The sequence below is a fragment of the Seriola dumerili genome, unplaced genomic scaffold (genome assembly GCF_002260705.1).
Source record: "Seriola dumerili isolate Sdu_G_001 unplaced genomic scaffold, Sdu_1.0 BDQW01000056.1, whole genome shotgun sequence".
In the NCBI taxonomy this organism is placed as follows: domain Eukaryota; kingdom Metazoa; phylum Chordata; class Actinopteri; order Carangiformes; family Carangidae; genus Seriola; species Seriola dumerili.
This window is the reverse complement of record NW_019174311.1, coordinates 4660053-4681075: the sequence shown is the minus strand read 5'-3', so window position 1 is coordinate 4681075 and position 21023 is coordinate 4660053. Positions and strand designations below refer to the sequence as shown.

Below are 21023 nucleotides of genomic sequence, written 5' to 3'. Positions count from 1 at the left end.
TGCTTCCTTAGTTAAATTGTGACTGTATTATTATCACAATCAACCTTTTACCCTGCAGCAGAATTTTCAGTCTGACATAAATGTTGATGAGGTAAAGTTTGGGTGGGCTGTTTGTAGGGTGGCTTTTTGTTCATAGTGCTAGATGTTAGCATCAACACAATGGAGTACAGTTCTGTTCACCCACCTCCACGCTGCCACTTGATCCAATATGAGTTGTGAGTTTTAACTTAAAGGTGACAAACAGTAAAACCTGTGTAAAACTAAAGGAATAAAAATCGATATCTGTCCTCTTGGCTGGAGAAATGCGTCGTTTTGTGTCTTTGTCTGCAGCCATATGAGGGTCAAAAATGTATTGCAGGATGAGATCCACAGCTGCAGTCCAGCTGTGAATCCACTGGGGGCGCTCTCATACCACACAAAACTGCTGCTCCGGTCACAGTTACTGCACATGAGAGTGAACTGCAGAAAAAAGCCTCAGCTTGTTTTAAACTACTTGAAACTTCCTTTCAGGAAGGCTTGAGAGAAGTATATCGATGTGTGGACGACTTTTTATGTTTTATGCTACACTTGCAGAAAGTGTCACATATCTGGTGGTTTAGAGGCGACTACATTTCCCATCAGCCCTGTGGGGCGCATCAATTTTCCTTTTTCAGTGCCGTTTTCTTGGTTTGCAGCTGGATCAGCTGAATGAACGCGCGACTGCGCAGCTGCTTTCATTCTTATGGGAAAAAACCTGGTGTTTATCGTTGTGTTTTTTCTTGGAAAACACTGAGTTTTTCAGACACATTTCTACATGAAGTATTTTTCATTCTTCCTTTTTTAATTTTTATTTTCTTCTGTGAGTCTAAACTTCGGATAAGTTAGATTTTTTTTTTTAAAAAAGAGCTCAAAACATCAATTTGTGGATTTTTTTGTCGCAGGTATTTAAGCAGCTGTTTATGGACTGAAACTGTGGCTGTGCGTTTAGTTGGACTGACGAACCTCCGCTGCCAACGCCTTTTCCCCTCTCTCCGCTTCTCTCCGCTTCTCCCCGGCTGGGAAAGTTCAGCTCTCATCGACCCAAGCGCGTTTCCCTTCAACTCATGAACTGCTGAGACCACAACGCGACACTAAGAAGTGCTTCGAGAGCAAACATGGGCTGCACGATCAGCGCCGAGGACAAAGCTGCAGTGGAGAGGAGTAAAATGATTGATAAAAACCTGCGGGAGGACAGAGAGAAATCCTCCAGAGAAGTGAAACTGCTTCTGCTCGGTATGAATTATATGTTACTGGCTGTCTTTAATGCATTGAATCAGTTAATTTTCACTCTTTCACAGCACATATGACTCCACTCCTTCTCCTGCTGCTGCTGCTGCTGCTGTTGGTTTAATGCAGCTGTGGCTCATCATCTCACTGACAGAACTTGCAGAAGTAAACCAGATGTTGATGGTAGGGGGGAAGATGCTTCGCTGTGTCGGTGCTTTTCTTTATGAATTGTTGAAAAGTGGGGAGTGCGCGCTCAGAGACGACTACTTGTTGACATGTATAGTCACTTGTCATAAAGCACGTTGTAACTCATGCAGGCCTGTTTAACTTCAGACTTTACAGCTGCTGGGAAATGCTGACCCTGGTCAGACTGTTCTGGGTCAACAGCTTCAAGGATCTGAGCACCAACAAATGAAAAGGAAACGCTTGTATCTGTGTCAGAGCAAATTCTCCCAACTCAGAAAATGGAACTAAGTAATGTTTGAAATTTTTAGCCAGACTGCAACAGCCAGATCTATAATCACAAATGTTCCTGACTGACTGACTGAGTGATCATATTGTCACCAATGATTAGCCGAATGACTAAGTTGGAGTTTCCCCATTGGGCATTGCGTTGCTCTTTCAAAATTAATTGGTGCAGTTTGTATAGAGTGCTGCAGTTGCATTGTAGCACTTCCAGTCCCCTCCTGCTGAAGTCTGTGGGTTTTTTGAATGGGGTTGTGTCTGAAACCACTCACTCGTTCCCCCCTCCCTCCTCACTATCCAGGGAGTTCAATGTAGAGGACGATACAGTGAGCTCATCGGGAAAACGAAAAAACACTTTGGGACACTACTCTGTCTGTCTGTCTGTTTTTCTGTCTGTCAGTGCGAGCCGTTGCATGATGATATATATTGCTTGGTTAGTGACCATCGGTTGTATACTTTTCATGATGCATTGTGGGATACTATGAGTCCACTATATAGGGTATAATAATTGTCACTATACATCCGGACAGCACTACAAAATGGGGAACTGACTATATAGTGGACGTTGTAGGGAGTAGTGAGTGATTTCAGACACAACCTGGGTTTTTGGTTAGACACCGAAGTTAAAGACAAGCTCAAGACATTTTCCTGTTTTATTCTACAACATGAAACATGTCAGTAACATGTTATGGACATTAAATCATGCCAAGCGCGTAAACCGATCCACTCACCAGCCTGCCTTTACATCCTCTTTGTGTTTACAATCACGATCTCGCAAACGATTACTTTCTAAGAGCAAAGGCCTTTGTAGAAGAGGTAAGAGCATTAAATCAAACTACAAGTTCGCATTAGCTTTTTCCTTCTGGCGATTGTATTTAGGCTTCAAATATCATAAAGGTGGTGATTACCTTGCTCCACATTTCTTGTATGTATCATTAACTTTTGTTTGTCACAGAGTTTATTTTCTGCAATAATCCAAAAACCAATGGAAAAATCCCATTGGATTTTTTTCGAGGGAACCAGAGTACTGCTAACTTCAGCGTTGGTCTACAAAGATACTTCATCCCTGCAACACTTTATTCGGTCGCCTGCAGCACATTTGTTGCTAGATTTTTGAGACTTTTTTCAAATAAAACTAGGTATAAACCTAGTATTTAGGCTGGAGCGTGTATGGGGGCCAACTGTGGGCCTAGGGCTACGGGCAGTCACCTTGCTGCCCTGGTTTCATTGCAGAACAGAGTAGCACTTCCAGTTCACTGAGCCTTACCTCCATTAAGGCAAATAAACTACATTTATTACATGTACCATTATTAAGCTGTGACAAACCGAGCGGAGAGAGCAGGAGAGTGGGAGAAAGAGCGAAGCCATTGGTAACTGCTAAGCTAAAGAAACTAGCGGATCTGAATAGCATGTGAACAACAGAAAAGCAGTGACTGGAAATTAGACGCTTACTGTAGCACATCAGCACAGCCGTAAAAGTCCTGTTAAGAAATGAAGGGTTTCTGTCCTAATGCTAGATGGGTTTTAATTTGAATCGATTACAGGAAGTGTTGAGTTTGTATGAACACGTAATGCAGTAACTTTAACACGGCAAACGGTAGCAACTGAAAACAAGACTTTGTACTAAAATACTGGTACGACCAATAATACATATCACACAGAGGGAATTTGAAATAAAGACTTCCTTTATTTGGTAATAACACAAGTCTGCAAATAAAGGCCTGTTACCTTTTGCAGTTGAGGTAAATAAAGGCCCCAATCACTTTTTGAGGAAATACAGTGGTTGAAAACTATTGTGGATCCCAGACGGAGGCTGTGAAGAAGAAAGCTATTCTGTTCTACTGATTTTGATTTGAGTTTTCAGGTTGCTGTGATATGTATTACTCTTCATTGGCCCTAGTAGCAGTTATTAGTCAGTCCTTTAATTGAACTTATTTTAGACTTTGTTTGCCATTAAGCACTGCGCTGGTTAATTTGAGGGAGTTCAGTCTCCCTGAAACAAAACTACAGTTGCTTGACACCTGTGTCTTCCAGGTTCAGTGTCGTGACCTCTCTTTTGTCCAAATTTCAGCGTCCACTCATGACGAACACTGACTGTCTGTAAATGCACTGCCTGCTGTTAGATCTTAGTGAAACACACTCAGTGGTAATAACACTCTGGGTGTGGACAGCATAGACGTGCCCAAGGGAGTAAATGCCCCCGGTCCAGCAGAACTCAACACTTTTATGCTCCCTGCCAATTAGCAGTAACTTTGCTCCAACTGAAAATTTCATGTGCCAGTTTTCAAAAAGTATTTTAACTCCGCATCCTGTTTTACAGCTGCAAATGTGTTTGTTTATCCACTAGAGCAGTAGTTCTCAGCAATGTCTACATTTGACCCCTCATCACATGTTATGGCCTTAGTGTGCACGTGGTTTGTGAGTTTATGAGCAGTGACTTTTCCTTATCACTTTCATCTAATTTTCATCAGAAAAAAAGGGAGATTTTCTGCAACATTTTTTTTCTCTTTCCCCTTAATCATGTGATGACCCCTCAAATTGATGCAGACCAGACTATATAAAACATATGACACATATCTGGCACAATTATAACATGAAAAAGCTTCACTAAAACTGTCACAGTGCCTCCCCGACCCAACCCTGGTTTGAAATATTTGAGAACTCTGTCAGAGGAACTGCACCCATGTGTTGAATTTGAAAGTTTCAGACTTTAGAAAGACTAATGAAACAAAAATGGTGTTACCCTTCCTGTAGTGTTGAGAGGCCACTATCAAAATCTTCATACTGATCGAGAAAAAAACAGTCATATTTTGTGATGAAACATATAAAGACGACAATATCTAGACCTTTCTAAATACATTTTGCTAGAGTTTGCTAAAAAAAATAAAATAATTAATTGTCGTTAACCATAAAATCTACAAACCAGTGTCAGATGTTGTTGGCTGCACGTACCGTTAGCATCATTAGCACAGCTGGGCGTCTGGCATGGATGTATTAATACATCCTTGGCGTCTCGGGGCATCTTGCTCGAAGGCCCCTAGGCTAATTTATTTGTTGGCTAATTAGCTAGTTAATGAGCTAAGCTAACAAGCCATGTATGGTGAGCACAGACGCTACAGATACCTGCTAATTTGTTCTAATACATAAATAGAATAATACTAGAATTTCAGTCATCTCTGGAAACAGGGGTTAAGACTTCCTTGCGTTCTGTTGGTCAATTAATTGACAATGCTTCAGAAGGCACCAACACCACATACAAAAGTGACTTGAGTTAGCTGAGGTGATGCCTAACAGACAGCTAGCGGCTAGGCACAGAGTGGCTAGTCAACTGTGACGGCCCCCACATGTCACTCAAAGCGGCCACACCCTCAATTGTGTATAACTTTGAGCCTTAAAGTGATAGTTTGGGTTATTGGGGTTGTGTCAGGTACTGATCCATAGTCAGTGTATTACCTGCAGCTGATTCGGACTCAGCACACTCCCAGTTTGGAGAAGCAGCCGGGAGCACAAGCACAGACGCTGAATGACGTGCTGCTGTGGATGAGGCTATCTGCAAAAAAGTTTGTTCATCACTTTAAAAAATGGCCACAGAAAAAAAAGCTAATAACAATTTAAATACTCAAAAGAATTATCTTTTGATTATTTTCTGTAAAACCACCCTGTCAGTGTTGATACTGTTTAAGAGAGGTGAGAGGTTATTTATTTATTTGATAGGGACAATGCAGTTTACCATAGTTTCAAAACAGGGTATGGGTATGGAACACAAGTAGTTTTGCTAATTGCTAATTGATAATTCTCGACTCCTGCCCCTAGTTGGGTTTTTACTTATGTAATGGAATTAAAACAGTCAATGGCAAAAACAACACCAAACATACAACACAATTGATAATTATCTACAATTAGCTAAAATATACACATGTACAGTCTAAAAAGAGACAACAGAACAACAAGCTACAAATAGTCAAACAAAAACAATTAACAATAGATACAATTGCCTAGACATGAATACATGTAATACTAACCATGAATACATCTGGTTAGCTTTTAGCCAGCACAGAATTTTTGCTGTAAAGGAATCTATGTCTGGAGTTAATTTGATTTCAGTTGGTCATGTGTTCCAGAGCCGACAGCCCTTCATGGAGAAAGCTGATTGTCCAAATTTAGATCTACAATGTGATATTTTACAGTTGCCACTCACTACACACCTAGTTACTCTGTAACTGTGAAGCAAAACAGTAAAGTTACAAGCTGAAAGATGTTAGAGCGCTCTGTAGAGCTGAGGGGGACTGCAGAGATTATTCTCTGTTCACCACTACTACTATCCATTAATATAAAAATATTGTCATCAAGCTATCAAGCTTTAACTAAAGCTGCCCTCTGAGCACCTTGGACTAACAGATTGTCCTAAAATAAAAAAAGTGAATAATTACATACCCACATCAGCTAAGTGAAGTACAGAAAGGTACTGAAGATAGAATAATAATATGTAATAATAGAAATAGTCTAAACAGCTTGGGCAGCATCAGCAATGTGTTTCCTCCAAAGAGTTTTTGGTGTGAACTACATGTTTGTTCTGATGTACTGTTGTAATACTCTTCCTTTTGGTTGAGACATACTTTTTTTGTCATATGATATGTTACGCAAGGCTCTTAAAAATAAAAATTTCCAAATGAAGCTACTCAGACATCTGGTGCTATAGAGATAGGTTACTCAGACCAGCAGCTGAAAATAAACTGTGCATCGATCGACCTGAACCTTTCACTGTGTTGAGTCCTCACTCACATGTTTTCATTTTTCCTATAACCTGACATTGTCATATAACCTGATTAGAGATAACCTGAAACATGTTACCAGAATTAATGAGAGTTCAGAGTATTTAATTAAATGGATGATTCCGAGCACAGATGCAGCTATTAAATTAGTTGTTGAAATGAAATCATCATTATAAAGCATGTAGCCGCTCTTTCTGAAGAGATTGCAACATATTGGTGGCACACAGTATAATGCACAGAAGGCTGTGCCTCAACAAGTTGCATCATCGTAACTGACCATGAAGGATTTCCACATTGCAGACATGTTTGCTCACAGTGGAGGGTGTTTATTGCCCCTAATCTCTTATTATTAAAAGAATCAGTCATGGTATGTCCAATGCTGACAATGGCAATTTGCTGATTTGCTGATTTTGACTGATGAGCTGTATCTGTGTGACACAGATGGTATTCGTGATTTGTTATGGAGAGATGAGTGCTGTGTTAGGTAGGACTCACATCACAGAAACGCATTGAACTGCCATGTTGGTAAATCTTATAAAAGTTTAAAATTCAGTAAAGAGATTCAAAAATAGTCTCCCAAAGAAATCCCATGTAACTGATTTATGTCTCAACGGTAATCACTAGAACCGGAACTACAGTATATTAACAATTCCATGTTTTGCAGATCTCCAGATAATGTGATTTATTTATTTATCCTTTAACTGTTTTCCTGTTTTTTTTCTTGTTGTTTGTGTTCTGGCTCACATTCCTGATATAAGCATTAATCTCACAATGAAAGGCATCTTTCCCATCAGAGGGTTTATGCTTGCAGGGATTTTTGCACCTTAATCGAGAAGATATGGCAAAACAAAACCCTGTCAGTAAATCTGCTTGCTACCATTTCAGAGCCACTAGTGTCCATAACTCTGAGGTGATTTTTATCAAACTGTTTGGACAGTTTCCACAGGATTTCATTGTTTGTTGTGGGGAAGATGAGCTATTTTAAGTAGTTTAGCCCTGAGCAAAATGACAGAAGTGAAAACTTAAATAGATTTTACATGAAGTCACAAAGATGTGGTTGCTGGATCATTTCAGCAAGGATACAGATGAACCCTGATCTGTGAGGAGTCGCTTCAGGCTGGTTCGTGTGGTGGTGCAACATCACAATGCAGGCTAAAATCTCATGGTATGGAAACATTCATTTTCAAATCCTGACCACAGAGTTGAGGGGGGAAGCGATTTTTCCAGGCAGTGCCCACCACTCCCTGTCTGTGCTGGAACAAGAGAGTTATAGGGGAAAAACAAAGAGGAGTTCGGCTGCTGTTCTTTATACAGAACCACAAAGCTGGAGAGCCAGCGCACCCTTCCAATGGAAATGCTCCCCTGTTTGACCACAAACAGTGATTCATAAAAAATCTGCATTTGAGATTCTTGTTAAATGAGGCTTGGTTTGGAGTCCGACTCCTGCATGGGTTTGGACGACTCTGTGAATGCTTGTGCAAAGTTGGTTTGTGAACTGGCAGCAGGATACAGTTGATAATCAGCCAAAAAATGCCATGAATGAGAGAGTTGGTGACTGACAGAACTGAGGAGAGGGATCAACACGATTTGTCCTCTCCTCCCTGTCTGTGCGAGCGGGCGTAAATCTCTTTTACTGGTGACAGCTTAACCGAAGAATTCATGGAATTAATTCTTGTTGGCCAGCCATCTGAACACATTACTCTACTGTAAGCCTCCTTGACAAAATTCATCTGCTAAAGATTCCTGCCTGGCAGTGGGAATGTGTCCCGCCACCTTTTCTGGGGAAAAAAACAATGCTAAGAAAAGGAATATGTGTATTTTGAAATATTCTTCCATTCAGACTTGTTCCTGGCTGTTTTGAAAAAAAGAAGCAAGTATCCATATTGCAAATATGAGGGGTTCCTGCTAATTACTGTGGTTATATTAAGCAAAAGGAGGCTCTACTTCCAAACTCAACCCAAATGTTTATGGAAATAATTTCTCACCGTTAGTCTGTTTGACATCTAACGTTTCATGTGCATACATGCTTTAATGCCTCTTTAATTAAACTCCAGCTATGAAAAATATGATGATTCCAGAGTGAGCCAACTAGTGGCAAAGTGTCAAAACACAAAAATCAGTTGTGCTGACGATTTGTCCCAGAGGCCGACTGTGGTACTGCAGCCCAAAAAGCATTTTCCTCCAGGCCACCATTAGTCTGTAAACTGTTGACAGGATGCCTCTAATGACTGTCAAGATTATGGACTTTTAAACAATGAAGACTAAAGGGAATAGTCAGACAGTTTGGAAATACACTTATTCCTTTTGTCTTTGACAAAAATTAAATGAGAACATGAAATGCAGAAAATATGAAACTGGAGCCAGAAGATGGTTAGCTATCTAAGACCGGAAAACCATAGACTGAAAATGAAGATGTCGGCTTGTGGCAAGGGTACGCTCATCCACCTGTCACTCAAAGCGGCCACGCCCTCAATTATGTAGAACTTTAAGCCTTAATATAATTTAAACAGGTGAGTTATATAAAAATTCACCCCCTGTACAGTTATCATGAAGGAGGAAATTAACCGTAGAGACCAAAACTGTTTTTGTACCAGGCTGTAAACATGTTTATTTCTGCTGTGAAGTTGGACATTTTAACTATGGAGTCTATGAAGATTGACTCACTGTTGGAGCCGGACTCAAGCGGAAATTCAAACAACTGCCTTGGAGGTTGCTGCTTGGTTGAAACAGATGTGTAACAAAAATGAAATGCACTTTGGTTTTAGTTTGGATTAAACAAACGATATAACCTGTTAATCAGAGACCTTTAGAGGTGCTGGTAGGCAGATATCTTTACGTTTGGACCGAGCCTGGCTAGCTGTTTGCCCTTATTTCCAGTCTTTAGGCTAAGCTAAGCTAACCAACTGCAGGCTCCCGCTTCATATTGAAGTAACACATATGAGAATGATAGCAATCGTTTATGAATAAGGAAGTGAATGAGTGTATTTCCTTAAATGTCAAACCGCTGCTTTAATATTTATAGACCTTCCCCAGAGCCCAGACATTTTGATGTGCTGATGCCATCTCAGTGTAACGCTTATGGTACGGTGGAAACACAGGCCAAGTAATGCAGAAGAAAACCCGAGAGAGAGAATACTTTTGTGTCAGTGATTTTAATGTTAATGGAAATGAATAGGTGCAGTATCCAGTTCTTGTAGTATACCCATGTAGAGCAGAACTATTCATTGATTAGTTGCTCTAATGTCGTTCTTCTGTTCAGTGGGTGTTCTCTTGGGGGCCACAAACAAAGACTTTGAAGACGTCACATTTAACAAGTTACACTTACAGACCAAACAATTAATAAGGAAACTAATTAAAACTATTGTTAATTAGCTCTTTGCATCCATGGTTCCAATTAACACCATTGGCAGTGTTGGAGAAGGTATCTGCGTCACTCCTGCTGTGAATGCTAATGGTTGTTTAAGATGCTTTGTTGAAACGGCTGAGATAGCAGGAAGCGACGGATCCTTCATTTGATGTTCCAATACCTTTGATAGAAGGGAAGTAAAGGCAAAATGAAGAATCTTTCTCACCAACGAAATCTGCAGGTGGCACATATCCACATATTTCAATGAGGTGGTGAATTTGAGTATTAATATTACACTTGGGTGTTTTCTGATATTTGCTTCTCTGCGCAGGTTGACAACACTGAATGTTGTGTTGATGAGGTGCAGGTTTGTGGTGTTTTTATGTCTCCTCTGCTATCTGTCGCCCAGAGCAGCGTGATGTCTGGGATTGTCTCTCCGGTGGAAAAACACAGGCCCAGCCAGAAGCGTGACAACTGTTTCCTGTTTGGCTGACTGTCACAGAAATACTGTAAAGCTTCCTCATGTGAAGTCATTTTCCCACTCAGTACCAGTTTTGCTAACGGGAGCTTTTTGAGACTTTAATTGTACTCTCACTTCCTTAAGAGGTGTCCCCGCCCATCACTATTTCCCATGATGCTCTCTTTGACTCTTGCACCTCTTGGTATAGTATATACACAGTGGTTTAGGTGGGCAGATGAGAAGTGTTCATACACGCAACCTGCTGACTGGTGCATCAGATCATCATGCATCACTGCAGCATGCAAGGAAGTACTTCATCACTGTATACATTCCCTGACGCTGCACAGTTGCCATTGAGATTCATCACAATGCCGCTTTTTCTTGGGTGTTTTGACGTAAATATACTGAACACTCTATGATGCGATGATTAAATTACCATTAGGAAAAGCTGATCCGTTGCCCATGTGACAGGAGTCTGAAACTGTGATTTTATGTGCTAGCGTTTCTGCCGCTGCTGTCATTCCTGGCTTGTGGCCTCATATAATTACTGTCCCTCTTTTTCAGGCGCAGGGGAATCTGGGAAAAGCACAATAGTGAAGCAGATGAAGTAAGTTACATCCATGATAACAGTGCACATAACATTATATCAAACCCATACATCCTGTAAGAAACGTTTTTAAAAACATATTTTTGCATGATGCATTTTGCATGACAGGCTCACTCCCTCTTTCCCAGTTTGGGAAGCAGAGTAGGAGCCTCATTTTGCTCCGCTCAGGCAGAGGAGTAAGCACCCTTTTTCATAACATGTTAAACAATGGGCACAGAGGCCAGTCGTAGCCTGGCAGGACCTGAATAGACTTTCCCAGTTCCCACATTAGGCATGCTGCATGCTCACTGAAGCTCAAATTCCAGCACTAATGACAGTGAAATGTTTCAAATCTGTAATTTGTCCCACATTTGTTAAAGCCATTGTCCACACTGTCAAATATTTATCTGGACTCTAAAAGCCTGTTTGGATTTTGTTTCTGTGTCAGAATCATTCATGAGGATGGCTACTCAGAAGAGGAGTGCAAGCAGTACAAAGTGGTGGTGTACAGTAACACCATCCAGTCCATCATGGCCATCATCAGGGCAATGGGAAGGTTAAAGATAGATTTTGGAGACGCTCCACGGGCGGTAGGCGAGCTCCACTCAGTCTAAATTGAAATGTGACTTTCAAAGAGCCACATCCTCATTCATGATATGAATCACCACAGGAACAATTTTATATAATGACAGCAATTATCGTCCTTTGTTTGCCAGGACGATGCCCGCCAGCTGTTTGCCCTGGCGAGCTCGGCGGAGGAAGGAGTGATGTCGGCAGAGCTGGCCGGTGTGATTCAGAGGCTGTGGAGCGATGGCGGAGTTCAGGCCTGCTTCGATCGATCACGAGAGTATCAGCTCAACGACTCTGCTGCATAGTGAGGCCCACGTTCCCTTCTCTGCATACAGACCCCTACACACTTAACCAAGTACCAGCTACGGGCTTATTAAACAAGCCAATTTACAGATGACAGCGTTGAAGGAAAAACATGGGCAGACATTTAATATAGTATTCATATTAAATGCTAGTATTTATTTTGACTTAAAGGGGAACACTGCTGATTTTAAATGGGTAGTTCGGGTTATCTGACGTAGGGTCGTGTGAGGTAGTCATGCATAGTCAGTGTGTTACCTGCAGTAGATTCAGGTCAGAGAGAGGCAGCAGGGAATACAGTGCACCAGCAGAGCGATGTGCTGCTGTGCACGGGGCCAGCAGAAAAAACGTGTTTCAGACACTTTTAAAAGACGCCCACCGAAACAATCCAATATCCGTTTAAATGTACGCTTCATGTAGAATATTTCCAGCGTGTTATCTTCCCATAAACAGACCTTTCCTTTGGTACTACATTTATCTCAACCGCCGAACTACCGTATTCCTACGCACAAGTGCACCAACGGCGCGCACTGTATTAGGCCACAGCCGCAGGTCAGCTGAGTGAATCAGAAAGAGACAAACTTCACTGTGTTTTGATGAGAAAATAAACCACTGAAAATATTCTACATGAAGCGTACATTTAAACAGACATTGGATTGTTTCTGTGGGCTTATATTAAAAGTGTCTAAAACATATTTTTTCTGCTGGCCCCGTGCACAGCAGCACATCGCTCCACCTCTGTACCGGTGCTCCTGGTCGCCTCTCGTAACTGGCAGGGCTCTGATCTGAATCTACTGCAGGTAACACACTGACGATGCATGACTACCTCATACAACCCCACGTCAAATAACCTGAACTATCCCTTTAAACGTCGCAGTGTGTTCATAGGTGTTGGGGTGTACTACTGCATATGTGAAAAAAGCCTGTTGTATCTCCAGAGGGAGCTGTGAGAGGAAAAATGAAATGAAGCACAGTGTGAAGCTTCTTTGCGGCAACATTTACATTTGAGTCGACTCAAGATCTACGGTCCTGGCTTCACCTTTGTGCTCGGTCAGAATCAGCTTTATTGGCAACACAAACAAGGAATATGACTCTGTTCTGTTTCTCTTAATGAACGTACACTCTAATGCAGCAGACATACAGCAGAACAAGAGCAAACACAGCTTAACAAAGTCACGTCAACTTTATTTTATTAAATTCCTTCACGACATATATTACATGAGTTTGGACAGACATGGATGTAAACTGTAACTTCACTGGTTTGTGATGTAATTTTAGTTTTTAAGTGCGACTTTAAATCAGTGGAGTACTGTTTTAAAACCAAAGTGTGATGTGATCATTTCACCACCTGATTCTACGTCAGCTTTCGTGAGGATTTCCAATGAACCAGGTGCCATTTTCTGGATAATAAACACAGGGTACTACTCTAAGCTAATTACCACAGAAAAATCCTGAGGGAAATGAAACTGCTTTGACAATTTATAGTGAAGTTTGAAATTGCATCATCCATCAAGCTCTAACTCACACACTGATGTATATTCGTGTGACGTAAGACTATTCTTGTAATATTCTTTTCCCCCGTCACAAGGAGGGTGACATCTTTGAGCACTTCTCCTCCTTCATGTCTGTGATATTTCCACCAGAACAAAAAGGGAGGCAAGATGTGTCTTGTTCTTCACAATCCTGTGTCAGCTTGTAGTACAGCTTGTTGCATTCCTGAAAAAGGAGAAACTTAAAACTGCTAAATATTTCTGTCCACTTTCTGCTGTTTAGATCTCACTTTATTTCACAGAATGGTTTCAGTTACTAAATATAGTCCAGTCTTTCATAACCAATTAGCCATGGATAAAGCCCAAGGTTTTCTGTGTGTAGCGTTTATATCACACTCCTCCTGACAGAAAAAGTAGCTTAGTGTGAAGGACATGTTCTTTGTTTTGAAAACAGCCGAGCTGTCATGGCTCTTTGTGCACCTTGTCCACACTATAAGACAAGAGGAACCAGTGGAGTTAGTCTGTTTTTACTCAACCCACAAGGAGCCAGTGTTTATCATTCACCAAAGTATAAGCCCATATTTAGTATCATTCTGTGGAGTCCTTGGGTGTCTGAGTGCAGAACAAGCCCTCCACATCACCAGAAATAAGTGTCCAAAAAACATTTTGTTGCTTTGCAATATTTAGTTGTTTGTTGTACCGTCAGTCTGCCGGATAATTTTACCACGTGCTGTTAAAAACACCACCTGTGCTATTCTCTGTTATCTGCGATGTTCAGTCGTATGTCAGTGTGGACATTTGCTCTGGGATCACCTTCATATGTCCATGTTCTCTGTCTCTCAGTTACCTGAACGACTTGGACCGGATCTGCGAGCTGAACTACGTCCCGACTCAGCAGGACGTGTTGCGCACGCGCGTGAAGACCACTGGCATCGTGGAAACTCACTTCACCTTCAAAGATCTCTACTTCAAGTTAGTACAGCTGCAGTCTCTCTGCTCATGAACGGCCCCGGCCTCAGGTGGGCTGTTTGTGCCATAAAAAGAAGCTTATAAAGCTTTTATGAGCAGCGAGGGCCTGAGCTGCATTGGTATCATATGGTGTCATATTTATTTTCATTATAAATGTAACACAGTGATTCCCAATTTGGCGGGAATTAAGGTGAGATTATTACTGGGAGCACTAAACAGCTTAATTCTGCTTCACAAAATTATGTTTATTAGTTTTTAATTTTTTGCTTGTCTGTTTATCTGTTCTTGTGAAATATTGGGTAGATTTACCTCATCACATGGAAAATTGTGATAAGGGACAGTTTTCCATGTTTTTTTCATTAACTAACAGCTGATAATCATGACAGCTATAGTCACGACTGATGTAATCAGATCTTAATTGCACAGACAGGTACGGCAGCAGGTCATACTCGGTTGTCTTCATACTGTATGCTTGGCTGTATCCATGTTGGTTATTCTCCCGCTTGTCTGTGAAGCCATAATCTTCCCCTCATCATATTAATTAATCTTGTCGTATATTTCTTGACTGATGCACGTGCATTTTGGTCGCACAGGATTTGGCTTCGTTACTTATCTCATGTTGCTTTAAAAATCCTGATTATCAAACCTCTTTTATAACTCACGAATGCTGCTGACTGGCATTCAGCCTAATGTGACCTGCCTTTGTGGCAGTTAATATAATTACACCGCTTCAGTCCTTTATCATTACTTTGTCTAGCTCCTGTACTTATAAATATTGGTGAAACATTAACTGTAATAGCCTCCCTGCCCTGCCTTTGTACCCCCATAAGAATTGCCCAGGATCTGGACTTGTGTAATCACTGAATTGGTGCTGAAGCACACGGCGTTCTTTCATTTCATTTCTGTGTCAGTTAAACGGCTCAGTATAGATTCAGTTCACCTCTGCGGGCCTCAGGTGGAGACACAAACATGAGATTACAGAGTGACGTCACCAGCATACTCCGTGTGTGTGTGTGTGTGTGTGGGTGTGTGTGTGTGTGGGTGTGTGTGTGTGTGGGTGTGTGTGTGTGTGGGTGTGTGTGTGTGTGGGTGTGTGTGTGTGTGGGTGTGTGTGTGTGTGGGTGTGTGTGTGTGTGGGTGTGTGTGTGTGTGGGTGTGTGTGTGTGTGGGTGTGTGTGTGTGTGGGTGTGTGTGTGTGTGGGTGTGTGTGTGTGTGGGTGTGTGTGTGTGTGGGTGTGTGTGTGTGTGGGTGTGTGTGTGTGTGTGTGTGCGCCCTGGATTTAAAAGGACAAAATAACACTACAATTAAAATGACATCAAAATTGAATACATTCACTGTGCATTTGTTTACATAGTCACTGTGTGTGTGTGTGTGTGTGTGTGTGTGTTGTGTGTGTGTGTGTGTGTGTGTGTGTGTGTGGTCCTAGGATGTTTGATGTCGGGGGTCAGCGCTCCGAGAGGAAGAAGTGGATCCATTGTTTTGAGGGAGTCACTGCCATCATTTTCTGTGTCGCGCTCAGTGACTACGACCTGGTCTTGGCTGAGGATGAAGAGATGGTAAATGAAGGAAACTTTTTTTATTTTTTTTTGTTTTTATGAATAACTAATACCAGATTGTATATTTTCTATTGAAAAGTATTTAGTTTTTCACAGCAGACATTTTGACTTGAAATAACAGCACAGGTGTTACTAATAACAATAATGATGGCTCTGTATTGTTTGTGTCCCAGTAAAATATGTGAATACAGCCTGAAGGTGTTGACAAAGACACTACAGTACTTTTTATGTCTCTGTGCCGGCGACAGCCAGAGCCGGAGGCATATTGTGTTTGTGTAATGTTGTCTGTCCGTCCGTCCCGTTCTCGTGGACACGATAACTCAGTAACGCCTTGACGGAACTTCTTCAAATTTGGCGCAAACATTCACTAGGACTCAAGGGCACGGTGACCTCACAATACACGATTTGGCCATAACTCAAGAATTCATGTTAATTGTGACAAAATTTAACACAAATGTCTAATAGGAAAAAAAATGTATGAAGTAATTAGTAAGTAAGTAAGTTAGTAATTTTACATCCAAAATGTCAGAGGTTATCTTCACTGTGGTGTCATAATGTTCTACAAAAACACTTTTCTAGCCATTATTCAAAGCCATAACTCAGGATCGGAAATCCTTAGATTTTGGTGGTCAAAGGTCAAAGGTCATGGTGAACCACACAAAGCACGGTTTTGGCCTTGTGAATGCAACATCTCTGTAACTCCTTGAGGGAATTTTTTTCAAATTTTGTGAAAACATTCACCTGGCCTCAAGGACGAACTGATTACATTTTGGTGGCTAAAGGTCAAAGGTCACAGTGATCGGGTAAAACATGATTTTGGTCTTGTGAAGGCAATCTCTCAACAACTCAAGGACAAACTGATTAGATTTTGATGGTCAGAAGTCACGGTGACCTCAGAAAACACTTTTTAGCCATTACCCAAGACTTCACGCAATAATTATGACAAAATTTGACACGAATGATTAATAATTTATATGACTCTGGATAAACAGGGATGTAACCTGAAACTAGAGTGGTGGAGGCAGGCAACCACGAGGCGGCAATTCTAGTTTGTATTTGGATTCACCCACCCCAAGCTGTGTAAAATATATTTTTATTCATCTGTATCCTGTACAGTCCCGTCCTGATACACATGGTGTTTCATTTAAAGAGAGCCTTTTAAAGCACCATGTGTTGTTCTATATCCCAAATTCACATGGATTAAAAACCACAACCCACTAAACAGCACCACACTGGTCAGGTTTTGGAGCGCACCCCAGGACCCTGAGGTCAAAGCAGCTAAATGGAATCCAGTGTTCATTATATTATTGATTACTTTGATTGGTTTCTGTGAAAAAGGCCCATTATGGGTAAGTTCACACCTGATCTCTTCCTCAGAACCGTATGCATGAGAGCATGAAGCTTTTTGACTCCATCTGCAACAACAAGTGGTTCACGCTCACCTCCATCATCCTCTTCCTCAACAAGAAGGACTTATTCGAAGAGAAGGTCAGCAGGAGTCCGCTCACTATCTGCTACCCCGAGTACTCCGGTGAGACAAACTGGTGTTTTAACGATTTAATGAAGCGTTTCTGTGATACTGTCAGATTTTGTGCAGTCGCTCCGTGGGTGTTGTGTGCAGTATTTATTTATCTATCTGCTGTATCTGAGCATCGACTCCTTGAAACTGTGTAATCATGCTCTCAGTTTATTTTACATAGGATTTAGTTTCACTAGTTGTTCCAGTTGGACAAAGTAAAGACAAAGTAAATCCTTTTATACTCAAATACACTCTCTGCAAAGTAAGGAAGGTGCAGCCTAACAAACCATCATTTTCAGTTTAATAATAATATACTTGTTAACAGGCTTTTCTAATCTCCATGGTGGGTCCTGACAGTAATATCTATACAAAAATCTGCAACACGAGAGATTGTGTCACGCTTCATCGTCTTTAACATATCAGTGATTATCGCTGTCGGTGTTTCTACGCAATAGTCACACACAGAATGAAAAATCATTAATAAAGAGAGTCTCTGTTTGTTTTGCTGACAGTTTTTTTTCCACTTTTGATTTAAAAAATAAAACAAAAAAAAACAAGCCTGAAGCACCATCCATCAGTAGCGTGAAGAAAAACCTGCATCAAGGAGAATAACAAATATTGTTAAAAACTGAACACTTGAGATAAAAATGCCTTCTTTAAGGACTGCTATTAATTGTAGCCACAGGAAATGTGCTACAGCTTGTCACAGATTAATTACATCAGTGTATTAAATACACATTGTTAAAAATAAGACGAGCTGAACTGTTTTCCAGAGATCACAAGGGATTGCTTCATATAAATTACTTTTTTTTAATTTTTTTATTTATAACAGATGCTGCTCATAAGAAAACTAACAAGCTAAGCTTTTTAATTATTTTTTTCCTGTAGGTGGGCACGCATATGAAGAGGCAGCCGCTTATATCCAGTGCCAGTTTGAAGACTTAAATAAACGAAAGGACACCAAGGAGATCTACACCCACTTCACTTGTGCCACAGACACCAAGAATGTGCAGTTTGTGTTCGATGCTGTCACCGACGTCATCATCAAGATCAACCTGAGGGAGATCGGGCTCTACTAAAGCCTCAGGCCCTGCAGGTCAGCACGCCGACTTTTCATCTGCGGTTTAGAGTTAGACTGTTGCATCACCCCAGAGACAAAAATCAAGTCTATTAAGTGAGTGACTCTTGGGACGACAGTGTCAGCCTGTTGGGTCCACTTTGGTCCAGAGTGGTAGTTTTGCAATAACAATAACTGTGATTATATGATAAAATACAGAAAAATACTTCAGACAGACATACTTCCAGCTTACAACAGCTGTTAAGCCTCTGCGCTGGCGACAGCCAGAGCTGGAGGCGGTTTCAGGTTTCAGGTCTGTCCGTTCCATTCTCATGGACACAATATCTCAGTAACGCCTTGAAGGAACTTCTTCACATTTGGCGCAAACATTCACTGGGACTCAAGGATGAATTGATTAGATTTTGGGGTTCAGAGGTCAAAGGTCAAGGTCAGTGTGACCTCACAAAACACTTTTTAGCCATTACTCAAGACTTCACACAGCAATTATGACAAAATCTCACACTAATGGTTAATATTATATATGATTCTACATGAAATGGCATGTAACCTGAAACTAGTCTGAGTGGCGGAGGAATACAAGCGTGAGGCGATAACTCTAGTTTTCTTTTTTGGAACCAAATCAATCCTCTACAGCAGCATTATTCATATTTTTTACCCTGCCGGTTTCTGCTGTACGTACTCATATCAATACATACAGTAGCAATATTGTTAATATCATGATATGACAAATTTCTATTATTATTTATTATATATATTAAAGATTATACTGATTATCATCACCGTTATAAAATGGAATGAAATGTCCATAGCAACTTATGATTAAACATTTTATGACATTTTTAGGGGCACTGTATTCACAGTGATGGTGTCGTGTGAGTTTGTTAATTTCCTGTAGCCATAGATATTAATGATCATTTTCCTTTACCCTGCAGGTGTCAGGAGAAATATCAGGACTTCTGGGCTGGCATGTTTTGTCTGCAGAGAGCGAATAGGAAAGTATATGTTACTAAGGACTGAGTTGTCGGCCGTGCAGCACGCAGGACCTCAATTCCAATTCCAATCTGGGGACTTGCTACTATGATTCTTTTTGTCTTAATATATTTTATGATGCAGAGCATACTGGGAGGAAGTGATAAGTGGGGGAGGCTTGTGAAGTGATCGCTGTGAGTTCATGTGGAGTCCTGTCATATTTAAGACCTTTGACATCAGAGGGGCTGGCAGGTAAAGCCCCTCTGATGTCTCTGACACATTTATAGTTTGTCTGTCATCTGCACAAGGACCAAAACAGACGACTCATTACTGCATTACACAGTTCCACAGCTGATATGGAAATTCTATTCACTTTTTTGTGTTGCATATTCTCTTAGCTGTACGTCTGTATCACATTGCTTTTATTGAATATTTGCATTTGTAATATTTTATTTTAATTTTGAGCTGCAATTATTTAGTGTTTCCACTTTTGGATGTGTGAGTAGCTTTCATGTATATAACGTTACATTTTGAGTCTGGGATTAGTTAGCAAGAGTCTAATGAACTCAGTAGCAACATTGCTGTCTGCACAGTTATTTTAATTTTAACTAAACCACATTGTGTTAAACAATATTTTTTTTATACTTGAGACACATCAGTGCAAATCAATTTGTGAAGGGAGATCTTCATTTCTGTTTTTGAATATGACTAATTTTATTCACTCACTGTAGGTCAATGTAGAACTCCTTTTTTTCAAAGTAATTTTTTAATCTTGTGGATTCAGTGAAGAAACATAAACATTTAAAACATAAAAAAGTGGAATAGTTTGATATGGCCAGAGGCTTTATTTGGGTTCTTTGGCTGTAGCCCTCACATTATACTGAGGAAGTCCGTTGCTGATATGCTATGTGCTATGCTATATGCTGGAGTAGAGCACAGTTCGGGTTAGATCAGTCACTTCCTGCACAGAAAAGTCCTGATCGCAAACTTTCCCGAAGGTTATGAAGGTTGAGAGTTTAAATGTATAGCTCACTTTAAGTTTCTGCAGTTGTACTGGTTCATTTAACATCATTAAATGATGGCACAAAGCTGTCTGGCCTGTGTTCTGATTACAAGAATAAACCAACACCAAAATCTTGACTACAGGCAACACCAATCAGATGTTATCTACTGTGAAGATTTATAGAGGCTTATGTCTCACCTAAACAGTGCAAAGAAGTTGGTCATGCAAATTGGAAACAGTATTTTTAGACTCAGCCAAAGACTAAGTGTCTTCCAGCTGCTGCACACACCACAGCTGTCCAACATGTCCTTATTGTTTTACCTTGTATGGGTTCTGTGTAAAGTATGAAACTCCATGGAAGTTCATTAATGAAAAGAGTGATTACAAAATAAATTTTAAAACTGTAATTAATCTGCAACATCAGAGCAGACAAAAAAAACAAAAAAAAAGTTTATATTGCCAGTGATATTGTGTGTTTTTTCTCCTGTCAACAAATTTCATGAAAAGACCATAACCAACAGTGTGTTAGTCTGTTAGTGTGTCTACTGAAGGTGTAAAACTTTTTAAAACAGGTCACAAATGTGTAGGTTCTTTTTATTTTGAAAGTTTTTAGCGAATGTTACTCAAACAGGAATAAAAAGTGAATTTTTTTTGTTTCCAGCTACAGATTTGGTCCAGTGAGTATTTATGGCAG

At 40.6% G+C, this 21023-nt stretch overlaps 1 protein-coding gene across 1 annotated transcript; it reads left to right on the top strand.

The window, feature by feature from the left end:
* Positions 1 to 676: 676 nt before the first annotated feature.
* LOC111218964 (guanine nucleotide-binding protein G(k) subunit alpha-like) lies at positions 677 to 20466 on the top strand. Its single transcript, XM_022741470.1, has 9 exons — positions 677 to 1251; positions 10853 to 10895; positions 11323 to 11464; positions 11591 to 11748; positions 14078 to 14206; positions 15631 to 15760; positions 17138 to 17291; positions 18168 to 18375; positions 19290 to 20466. Exons 1-8 carry the CDS (start codon positions 1134 to 1136, stop codon positions 18356 to 18358), a joined length of 1065 nt encoding a protein of 354 aa, XP_022597191.1. The 5' UTR covers positions 677 to 1133; the 3' UTR covers positions 18359 to 18375; positions 19290 to 20466.
* Positions 20467 to 21023: the final 557 nt, after the last annotated feature.

Excerpts from the sequence above, each read along its gene's own strand:
- LOC111218964 (XM_022741470.1), top strand. The coding sequence starts at position 1,134 with ATGGGCTGCACGATCAGCGCCGAGGACAAAGCTGCAGTGGAGAGGAGT. Across the intron at positions 10,896-11,322 it reads ACAATAGTGAAGCAGATGAA|AATCATTCATGAGGATGGCT; the intron begins GTAAGTTACATC and ends TTTCTGTGTCAG. Across the intron at positions 11,749-14,077 it reads CTCAACGACTCTGCTGCATA|TTACCTGAACGACTTGGACC; the intron begins GTGAGGCCCACG and ends TCTGTCTCTCAG.